General features: G+C 34.9%; 1 protein-coding gene across 5 annotated transcripts in view; it reads right to left on the minus strand.

The window, feature by feature from the left end:
- The window catches only part of CCPG1 (cell cycle progression 1), a 63,749-nt gene that overhangs the window by 28,763 nt on the left and 22,852 nt on the right, over positions 1 to 12,134 (minus strand). For 3 of the 5 annotated variants that reach the window (XM_045201562.3, XM_045201563.2, XM_045201565.2), the window contains exons 2-7: positions 11,486 to 11,554; positions 8,732 to 8,852; positions 7,584 to 7,660; positions 5,682 to 5,886; positions 3,116 to 3,211; positions 1,133 to 1,381 (exon numbers count right to left, since the gene is read on the minus strand). In XM_045201562.3, coding sequence (XP_045057497.2) covers positions 1,133 to 1,381; positions 3,116 to 3,211; positions 5,682 to 5,886; positions 7,584 to 7,660; positions 8,732 to 8,852; positions 11,486 to 11,545 — 808 coding nt within the window. In that variant the 5' untranslated portion in view covers positions 11,546 to 11,554. The remainder of the gene's footprint in view (positions 1 to 1,132; positions 1,382 to 3,115; positions 3,212 to 5,681; positions 5,887 to 7,583; positions 7,661 to 8,731; positions 8,853 to 11,485; positions 11,555 to 12,134) is intronic. The other 2 variants (XM_045201564.3, XM_024568139.3) reach the window with 1 other exon arrangement.

Here is a 12,134-nt window from a genome sequence, read left to right on the forward strand (position 1 = left end):
ACATGTATTTCTTCAATTTTTATATAATGAACACACTGATAGACAGAAATAGCAAAACAGGAGTACTTCAGAAAGTTAAATTGTGAATTACATAGTCAAAAAATCTAAATGTAGTTAATATAAGACAAACTGAAATTTGTTGACAACATCTAAGCCATTTGTTTTGATTCTAATAAAGCAGAGTGTGAATGTTCAGTTCTCAAACACTCATCCTTTCAAAAAAATTTTTATTTATTTATTTTTAGAGAGAGGGGAAAGGAGGGAGAAAGAAAAGAAGAGAAACATCGATCAGTTGCCTTTCGCATGTGAACCAACCAGCAACCAGGCCCACAACACAAGCATGTGCCCTGACCAGAACTGAACCGGTGACCTTTCACTTATGCCGGATGACGCTCAACTAACTGAGCCGCACCAGTCAGGGCTACACTCTCATCTTTGTGCAAATATATACCTTAAATAAGATTCAACTGTTGGGCTCTCAAATGATACCATATAGAATTCCTTCCTTTTCACCCAAGAGACTTTTAAATTAAAGGCTTTGCATTAAGATAATCAATGTACATTAAAAAAAAAAAAACACTAACAAGATTAATAGTAAGCAAAATATAATGCTAAACTATAAAACAAATGCAACAAAATATAAAGCTTACATGAAACTGGAAGGCAGAAATAATGAGCAACAATTATTGTGAAATTTCAATTGTAACTATTTAAGATGGGATTTATATAATCCTCCTAATAAAGTCTTAGTTCAAACTGCTTTAATTGTGATTTTAAAATAAATGATTTGCCTCACAATAAGCACTTCAGATCTTTAATCTTCCAATCTTTTCCTTGTAATAAAAACATACATGCTAAAAATCCTTCTATTTCTTAAATAAATACTGCTTAATTTAAGTGAAAACAGGTTTGTGAAACAGGCAACACCATCCCCACTCTCCAATTGAGAAAACTGAGGATCAGGTTGTGAGCTATTCAAGGTTGTATTTTAATCATATAAACACTAAACACATGTCCTACATGTTTAATCATATAAGCACATAGGACACTAAAACAGATCCCAGGATTCCTCACTCTTAGAGTTTCTACCCTATGCCATCAGCTTATGTACGACGCATTTTCAATTACTTACCATAGAAATGTCCAAATCCCATGCTGATTGCAATCACCAGAGCCAGTATAACACACCTATTGAGGCCACTACTGAAATGGCGTTTACACTCCTTAGGGGGCTCCGTTTCTTGTTCAGGAAGCAGTCGTTCTTCAGATTCTGAACTAGAAATGGTCTTCTTCCTAGCACGGCGTCGTCTAAAGGCAGGACTGGGCTGATGACTGGTTTCATCACTACTTGATTTGTCGTCGCTAGGCTGAGATGAAAATACTATTAAAAAAAATGTAGATGAATATTAAAAATTTTAGAAAAACATTTCCCAGTAAATATAATATACAGTAATTAATGCCATCATTTCATGCCTTTTTTATATAAGACAACCAAAAACAAAAACTCAAACTTTCAGGTTTATCAACATAATGCCAAAACATAAAATATTTCAACTGTGGTACACAAGAATCTGTTAATCATATTATATGCCTTTGAAGGTCTGTTTTTTTGTTAAATTTCTCCTATAGTTTATACCATTAGAACAATCATTCTCATAGTCCATTAAATTTGATATTTGATGCTATAAATGAATACTATTTCTAAAAAGAAAAAAAACAAACAAACCCTGTATCTCTTCGTTCAGTTTCAAACAAAGGTTAATTTAAGTTCAACTGTTTAAGGAACACAGACATACACAAGCAGTTCCTTGGGTGTATCTGGACCCTAGTTGCACTTCCATCCTATGAGTCTACAATCAAAGTTCAAAAAGCACTACTGTTTAACACAGGTTTCCAGATGTCAGATGAGCCCTTCCCTTCAACTGCCACTCTTACTAGAAGGCTATTAATCTCACCCTCTAGTAAATATGTCAGCATGAGGAAGTGACACAACAGCTATCTCCGATATTAAGGACTAGTTTGGTGCTGCTCCTTCTTTATGAAAAAAATAATTAAAAAAAAATTTTTAATTCACAAGAAATCTCAAGTCCTGGAAACATATCTGCTAGAAAAATTACCTTCTTTTTTTTCCCATGTGTAATCTGTTAACACGTTTTCACATTATCAATAAACTATATGTTTACACAGAAGATTATATGACTCAATAATTCCCCCAGGCCAGTTAGAAACAAAAAAGCACTAAAAGTAAGGATAAAATGTGAACTTAAACTTGATGCACAGAGCTACAAAACAACCAACATCCATGCTTCAAAAAAGCAAAACCATTCTTCAAAAGACAGGTTATCCATGCCAGAGGAAAGCTAGTGACTTAGGTTAGGCAATACTTTTTAAAGAAGAATCATGGAGGATTCAGTTAACGTTCACATTTACAACAACAAACACGAAGACAGAAGGCACTGTTGAATGAATGAATATTCCTAAGGTTTAGTGACACAGGTGCCAGTGAGAGAGCTTTTGTTCATGACCCTCGCGCCCATCATGTTTATCTGGTTATTCTAGATCACTGGTTTTCCCAAGATACCTTCACCTCAGCTGTTAGGTTACATTATCTTTGACAAAGAGAAAGAAAGGAAGATTTAAACAAAGCATTACATAATACAAAGGCATGACCATGGTTGGAGTATTTAAGTCAGACATTCTGACAACATTAAGATGGGTAAATGTAAAAAAACCTTTTGCCAAAGTCCTTAAATAAACTTTCAATTCTACATTAACATACTGCCTTCATTATATATTCCAAGTCAAAAAACCAGCTTAACCCATACTAATGAATTCACATCATTATCTAATGCTTCCATCTTTTTTAATCCATACATATGATAGCTGAAGTATTTTGATTTATAAAAAACCTTTTAAAGCTTAGTTTGGCCCACAGTCCAAGATGCAAGCAATGCAAAGGCATGCAATAAGCTTAGCCAGCTTTGTTACACAATCAACTTGAACACCTGTTTAGAGTACCATAGCTGACAACAGATATCTTTAAAGCACTAAGTAAATAGTAAATGTGACTAGGCATACTCAGCTCTAGAAAAGCTGATAGATTTAGTCACACCACCTTGGAAAGCGAGTTGGCTAGGAACATGGTGTTTCAGCTGATCATCCCATCCCCTTATGCATTCAGGAATCTTCCACAGCTTCTCCCACCACCTTTCTTTTGTGAATAAACAGGAAAAAAGATGTATAAAGCTTTATTACAAATAAAAAGGAAAAAGAATTGAAAATACTTATTTTAATTATCATTTAACATTGTTATTTGTGCTCCATCAAAATCTTACAATCATGCCTTTTTTAAAAAAACATATACAATACAAATTTTCTACAACTACATACTTTGCTCTCTTAGGGGAGAAGAGGGCCACATGAAGAGGGTAAGGAGCATTCTTACATCAATAAAAGATTACTATCACAAGAATCTAATTTAGAAGAAATAATTGAAGTTGAAATCCTACGGAGATGAAGAAAGGAAAAGGAAAACACAAAATAAGTAAGCAATGGGTAGCAGGAACTTAAACAAACAAACAAAAAAAAGGAATAGAGAACAAAAACTGTGCAACTGATTTATATGTAGTCTTTTCAACATAGCCCAATGTCATTTTTTATTATTTAACATTGTCACATTGTCCTTTGGGAGGAACAGCGATGGATAAAAGTATACCTAATAAACTATACCTCTTAACTGAATCTATAAAATTCCAAAGAAGTCCAAATTTATAAAGTTAGATAAAAACTAGAATAATGTGCTCTGAAGTGTCCAATTATCTGAAAAAAAATTAACAGCACATGTAAACTTCTTAAATGTCTGCTTGAACCCTTCTGCAAAACTGCTTCAACTACCTTTTCTTGCCTATTAATATTCTCAAATGAAATTAGCATGGTCTTCTTTTTTTTTTAATTTTAAGTTTTGTTTCTTTTTTTAAAAAGATTTTATTTATTTATTTTTAGAGACAGGGCAGGGAGGGGAAAAGAGGAGAGAAACATCAATGTGTAGTTGCCTCTCACACCCCCCTACTGGGGACCTGGCCTGCAACCCTGGCATGTGCCCTGGCTGGAAATCGAACCTGCAACCCTTTGGTTCACAGGCCAGCACTCAATCCACTGCCATACCAGCCAGGGCCCAGCGTAGTCCTTTAAAAAAGAAGAAGGGAAAAAAATACTTGAATGTAGCATGAATCCTATATTTAAGTAAATAAAATAAAATTCAATCACTAAAATGGATTCTAAAATCAATTACATTTAGCCCTATTCTGGCCAAGGCTGAAGTTTCTATGAGCACAAAGAATGCCAGATGAGAATTTAAACATCTGACTCAAGTGTTTTCAAGCTCGTTTATAGGCAAACTACTGATACACTAATTGAAAATAACTCGTTATTAAGTGAAATAACTAAAAAATCTCTATTTGACATTTTATTAACTTTAACTTCAATAACAGAAATTCCATTATCTGATTCTGGTAAATGTAAATATTAAAGTATGGTAAAATCTAAGGAAATGATCTGAAATAGATACTACATGTTCCTGTTTCTGTATCAACTTAGGAAATTCTTGGAATTACTAGCAGTGTTCCAAGGTGTCTTTCCTGTATTCATCCTTAAGTTGTAACTGTGGGTTAATTATAAGTTTGTTTCTTATATTTTTCCAGTAATTGTGTCTAAGTATTATATCACATTGAAAGTTGTTATTTATGCCCCTAAAATTCAGCCAAAAAATTATAAGGGACTCTAAAATGTAAGTTCAGTAACTTACATTTTTTTTAATCTCCAAATGATTCTGTCTTAACAACAGGCATTAAGTGCATTAAGATAAGACTTACAATAGGCACATTTTCATAAATCAATCTAAAATGGAAAAGCCAGGGACTTGAGATGCTGCTGTACTGCCGGCTACTTGAGCCCTGTTTGGCACATGGTACCACTCAGTAAATGTTTATTAAATGACTAATCATTGAATAGATCTGAAAGGTTTCAATAAGAAGTTTCTTTCACTTTTTCTGTACAATGTAAAATTTTTACCAATGTAGGTAAATATCTTAACATTCTCCTACTTTTAGGTACAATGGCTCAATCTCCCACTCTTAAAGATCTAAAGAATGTGCCCTGAGTGGTGTGGCTAAGTGGATTGCTTGCTGGCCTGCAAATCAAAAGGCTACCAGTTCCATTCCCAGTCAGGGAACAAGCCAGAGCTGTGGGACAGGTCCCCAGTAGGGGGCGTGAGAGAGGCAACCAATCAATGTATCTCTTGCACATTGATGTTCCTTTCTCTTCCTCCCTCCCGCCCCCCTCTCTAAAAATAAATAAATAAAATCTTAAAAAGAAAAAGATCTAAAAAATGTCAAATGCATTTTTTTGGAGTGTCTGAGACATTAACAAACCTCCTTGGGGCTATTTTTTTTTTTAACTTAATGATTAAGAGATGGTATCTACTGTTAAAGAAGACTGTGCTCTAGGTCCTAGAGTCTAGGAAAATATTACATATGACAGTAAATTTTGTAAATGCATTTCTTGAGTCTGATTCAAATATATTCAAAACTTGAGATTTAGGATTATAAAACAAACCATTATATAAAATGTGGTCACAGGACTCCTTAAGTCTGTTGTCAGTATATTCTTTATATAGTACTTACCAGTTTCTGGCTGACAGAATGTATACTGGCTGCTGGAAGAGGAGCCCATATTGAAGTCATCTGGACTCTGTACATCTGTAACAATTATGGCTTCTTCTTGATTTCCAATTTCTTCTAACTTAGGTGGCTCAAGGGTAACAATATCAGAATCGTCACTGACAGTTCCAAAGTAGACATTGTCTTCAGGTGACCTTTCTTCCTCTCCCTAAGAAAATCATAATTTTAGAGACAATTAAATTCAACAATTATTTAAGGGCCGTATGTTTTCTCCACAGTTCAAAGTGAATAAATGGTATATAAGCAGTAGGGCTTAAAATAGAAGATATGAATTCCATCCAATAGGAAAGGATTACTCAATAGTAGATTCATCTTTTAGTGTGAAAACACCTTCAAATCCCTTGGGGACTCTCTAACTGCTGCCTACTCCTGATAGGCTGCGGATGCTAAGAAGCCCACCTTTACCACCCAGTGACTACAGAGGGGAGAGATTTCTCACCAGTTCCATGGGTTTATTTTAGCATAACTCAGGGAGCCCTTTAAAAGACTGATTAAATTTTCCTGGTTATACATGTAATAAACTTTAATAGCTATGCCATGTAAAGATCGTCTAGCTATCTAGTTTTATCTAGAAGTCAAGTAATCGCTAAAGGATGAGGTTTAGTTTGTTCTCAAATTCAGAAACTGACCTTCCTTTTGCTTAATTTCTCAATATAATGTATTTTGCCATGTATAATGTGCACTCTTCTGCCCAAATTTCTGAGGAAGAAATAAGGGTGTGCATTATACACGGGTATCATGATTACATGCCACAGGCATAACAATCCCATGTATAATGCACACCAAACATGGGAGCACATTATGCACAGCAAAATACAGTATTCAAGGATGCACCCTGGCAAGGTGGCTCAGTTGGATGGAGCACTACCTGGTGCAAAAAAAAGGTTGTAGGTTTTAATTCCCAGTCAGGGCAAAAAAGGGCTGCAGGTTCAATCCCTGGTTGGAGTATGTAAGGGTGTGGAGGTGGGCAATTGACTTAATGTTTCTTTCTAAAATCCATTTCTTTCTCTCACCCTAATATAAATAAATATATACTCAGGTGGTGATTTAAAAAAAGGAACACAACTTAATCAGACAAAATACATCACAAGACATCAGTGGGCCTGTATACCTATGGATTGATATTGAACTCCAAATCCATTTTGTTTGTCTTTTCCTATCTGCTAATGGTATTAGTCATAATAACAGTTATACTTGTTCTTTGGGTTCTTCTATATAGTACAACTGTTTATGATGGCTGAACATCTATCACTGTTAATACCCTTTTCATGGCTTACATAAGTGTTATACTAGATCCAAATGCAGAAAAATGAGATGGAAGGCAGGACTCAAGTCATAGTTTACAGGATAGAAATAGTCTGAGTATTTTTTCACAATGAAGGCCATGAGACCTGACTGCATTCCATTTAATCACCTTTCTTCTTTTGGGAAAATTCTGCCTCAACTCAGATCCCATGATTACAATATTGCCCCATCTCCAGTGGTCACAAGACATCAATACTGAGACTTCCTAGGAATGAGCCTTCCCAGCACTATAAGACCACACTATTTGACCAAAAGGGGGAACTGTGGACAAAAAGTGGGGTTCTATGGAAAGTAACCTCTCAGGGTGATCTGATCATAAATTACCAAGAAATTACTTTTCTAAATTAAAAGATATCTCAATCAGAAATTTAAATAAAAGCTAATAATTTTAAACTTAAAAGCAATTGATCTGGGAAGTCTCAAAATTTTCAATGAAATTTGTTTATAATTAAAATAAGAACAGAATGCACAAATAGAAATGGTAGCTTTAAGTAGTACTCTCTATGTTTACCATATTTCCAGAGTAAAACACAAGGTTACCTCATGTGCTGACTTCGTTTCCTCCAAAGCTGGATAAGCAGTTTCTTCCACTAACATTGTGACATTTTGGCTACTCTCTGATATAAAGCAAAAATCAATTTAGTTATACTTTATCACTCTGGCAGTCTACAAATATAATAATCTGAGTATATAAAATGTATCCCTAATTTTTTTTAATGGATTTAATCTAATGACACATAAAGTTATTCCTCTGTTGCTAAAAAGATCTCTGTATTTCAATATATTTGTTTCAGTATTTGAAACTGTCAGGTGATAATTTTAGTTATCATTTAAGAGCAACTAAAACAGACAGCAAACTCACAGTTATTAACAACCACACCTAAAACCAAAACATAAGCAAACTAAAACAGGAACAGAATCACAGAGAAGGTTATCAGCACGGAGGGGGTGGGGGAGAATGGGAGGAAAAGGTACAGGGAATAAGAAACATAAATGGTAGGTACAAAATAGACAGGGGGATGTTAAGAATAATATGGAAAATGGAGAAAGCAAAGAACTTGTACGGACATGAACTCAGGTGGCAGAATGCTGGCGGAAGGGGGTTACAGGGTGGAGAGGAATAAAGGGAAGGAAAAAAATGGGACAACTGTAATAGTGTAATCAATGAAATATATTTTAAAAAAGAAATAATAGTAATTTAAATATGAAGATAAGGGTATACGTTAATTATTTGGGCATCATATTTCTCTAATTAATGTGAACATCAAATCTCGTATGAAGTATGATTATATATAACATAAATGTAATACAATAGTTAGATATCATTTACTACCTCTAACCAAAGTAGTCTTAAGTGTGACAATAAATGGAAATGAGTTTAGTAAATCACTTGTGATGAATTCAGTAATTTCGTACATCACTAGTTTTAAGATTAATAGTACTGAGTTACTAACACATGTAACATCAAAGAGTTATCTGGAGGCCCAAACATATACTACAGCTGCAAATAAACAAACCCCTGCACAGGATGGTACCACCAGGCTCTGCAAGCCTTCCCACCTACATACTCAACTTCTAGTCCTTCGGTGACTTAATCATTTAGATTATCCAGATGAGGGTAAGATTTGTAATGTCCCTCATACATCCTATTTTAAAAAATAAAAAGTCAGACTTTTTAAACCTCTTACCTCCCTGCTCTAATTGCAATACTTGTAGCTCCTCTTGCTCTAAAGATGAATCCTCTGGGGTGAGCTCACAGCTGTCACTGGCTGTCCCATGTTCAGAATTCACCATCTCTATATCAGACCCCTAGGGAAAAGTGAAAGTCAGTTATTTATCCATCAGCTCCTCAAAGCTAGGTTTGACTACAAGTTGATGCTTCCATTACCACAAGTCTCAATGCTGCCATACTCCAAAGAAAAAAGATCTAATCTGACCGCCTTTTGTTCAATTTAGTCCATAAAGGTCTATGGCAAGGAAACAGCATAATGGAGAACAGGTTTAGATTCTAAAACAGAAGTCAGCCCAAAAGTCAAATGATCTGATGACTATTTTATAAGCCCAAGCAACAAATTTGAATCTCAGAAGATAAAAGTCTCTGAACTTAGCTACTTCTACTAATTTACTTGTACTCAACATTAAAGACCTACTATAGGCAAGGCAGTTTGTTATAGGTACTATAAGACATAAAATATTTGAATCCAAAATTCAAATTTATAGCCTATTCAGATAAACAGCCACATTTAAGTAACTACTTATCATAGAAATGTAAAACTAAAAAAGTTTAAGGGCAAGGCTTAACATGAACCCATCACATTAATGCCGTAAACTTCATTTATATAATTTTAGATTAATCATTAATTTCAAGCTTGTCCTTATTTTGATGTCAGATTATCTTTTTTTTTTTTTTTGAGGTTTTGTTATCATTCACTTGTAAAGTTAAAAATGAGCGATAAAATGTAAAAACTGCTATACAGTATTTCTTGGTTCTCAATTTGTTTTCAGTTTTCAATCAGGCTGTCTTGTGGATCTTGTGCCTTAAATAGCAAAATAAAGTTAACCAGTCATTTGATTCTGCCTCTCCCCATACTCCTCCCTCAATTATCCTACAGTTTACTAACCCATGAAACCAAAAGGCCTGAGTTCTCCTGATAAACATAGCTCAAAACAACAAAATTAAAAGAATTCATTAAATGAGTGGGTTTTGAGTTGAGTACTAAAGAATCAATCCTAAATATAAGTCTTTGGGGTTGCCTAAAGTGGTAGGAGAATGACAGAAACAGAAGCAAGGTTAGGGATGGGTTGGGGGTCTCAGAGGAGATCAGTTCTGGCCTAAATGAAAATGGGGCCAATAGAAAAAGAAAAGGAAACACATGTAAGACACAAGAGCAAAAGAAGAGTAGAACTTGATAACTAGATATGGAGGGAAGAGACATAAAAGTACAGACATGATTTACTCTGTGACAAGACATCCCTAATACAGAATGCCCTAATGACACACGTGTCTAAGCGGCAGAGTGGTTCGCGTGCTGTCTTGCTTCACACTGCAAACCACAAGGAGGACCCCCACAGCCGCCTTGCTCCTAGTTAATTATCCTTGACTGAGAAGATGTTACTACGGGAGTTCATCTAAGCTTTGTAGAATAGAAAACAGGTTAATAATAGAAAAGTCACTTATTTAAAAAAAAAAACAAAAACAAAAATTACCTCACCAAAAAAGATAGGAAGGAAGGATGGAAGAAACCAGTTGGTACAACTGCTATTAAACTGTGAAAATTTCTTGTGGAAAAAGCCATCTTTTTTTTGTTAATGTTGTTTTCTAGAAGATATGACTAATCATTTATCTAAATCTTAAATTATCAAATGGTAAAAAATATCATTTTAGCCCTGGCTAGGTGGCTCAGCTGGAGTGTCATTCCATACACCAAAAGAATGCGGATTCGATTCCCGATCAGGTCACATGGCTAGGTTGTGGGTTGGATCCCCAGTCAGGGCGCACAAGGAATCTCACATCAGTGTTTCTCTTCTCGCTCTCCCTCCCCCTCCTTCTCTAAAATCAATACACATATCCTTGGGTGAGGATAAAAATATACGTATGTATGTATGTATGTATATGTGTGTGTGTGTCTGTATATATATATGTGTGTGTGTACATATATATATATATGTACACACACACATATATATATGTACACCATTTTAAATCTTTATAAATGAAGGAAAGTAAGCGAGGCTTAAGAGATCCTAAGAACAAACAGGAAAACATATAAATCCATTAAAACTTTGAATAGGTATAGATGATTTTTGTTATTGCTTCTATTCATCAGTATTTTGTGATTTTCCTAAAATGAATATATATTGCAAGTGTGAGAATATGTTTATTATATGCTAATTATGTAACATCATACTTCTATATAAAATTCATTTTGTAATAAAGTTCTAGCCATAGTCCTTTTTCTGTCAATACATACTTTCTGCTAATACATATTATAAATGGAACACATGTTCTCCATGCTCCTTTCTGTTCTATTTAAATGCAGGCTCTGATATTTTCCAATTACCTATTCTTGGCCAAATTACTCAAATTCTCTAAGCTTTACTTTTCTCAACTATGAAATGAGAATAAAAACAATTTATACCAAAGGTTTAAAATTATGAGCATGTAGGTAAAGCACAGGACCTGACCAATAATAAACCCTCAATAAATATTTTCCTACTATCTCACAAAGCTGAGAAAAATAACGTACAATAATGTAGATGATGCTGGCTCATGCAGAGTTTTAGTAATGAAGTTTAATGTAGGTGGAAAAATGTCCAAGCTATAGACAATGAAACCATATGCTTAAATGTAGAAAAATATTGGCTTTCAAAGAACCTAGCTTAAATCACTGCTAACACTGTAATATTACAAACTGCCATATAAAAAGTATTAAATAGCATACCTCATGATTGATGACAGTCCAGCCACAAGATGAATCACTGTCACTGGAATTTTCAGACATTTTTCAGGTCTACAAACACAAAAACATATTAACATGTTGGACATATTATTTAAAATCCTGTAGAAGTACTGTCAGTGATCTGAATATGAAAAATGACTTACTACCTCTCAGTTGAAACCGAGACAACCCACCCATAGGATTACCATATAGGATATGATGGCATACCCACATAAACAAACACTTTTAAGACAAGGAGATCTTCCTGAGCTAGAAATACTCTAGACAGTCATATTGTTGGAAGGAAGAAGAAAGCTGGGTCTCAAAGAAAATGTAGGATTTGGCCAGGCAGAACTGAAGGGATAGGAGAACCCAGTTTAATTAACTGAGCGAGGAGGCTGAGAAAACAGTGAACAGGGAGCTGACAGCAAAGAGTAAAAGCCTAGCCCTGGCTGGTGTGGCTCAGTGGACTGAGCGCCAGTCTGAAAACCAAAGGGTTACCAGTTCGATTCCCAGCTAGGGCACATGCCTGTGTTTTGGGCCAGGTCCCCGACTGGGGATATGCAAGAAACAACCAATCTGTGTTTCTCTCCCTTCTTTCTTCCTTTCTTCCCCTCTCTCTAAAAGTAAATAAATAAAATCTTTAAAAAAT

This window comes from Desmodus rotundus, chromosome 7 (genome assembly GCF_022682495.2).
Source record: "Desmodus rotundus isolate HL8 chromosome 7, HLdesRot8A.1, whole genome shotgun sequence".
Taxonomy (NCBI): domain Eukaryota; kingdom Metazoa; phylum Chordata; class Mammalia; order Chiroptera; family Phyllostomidae; genus Desmodus; species Desmodus rotundus.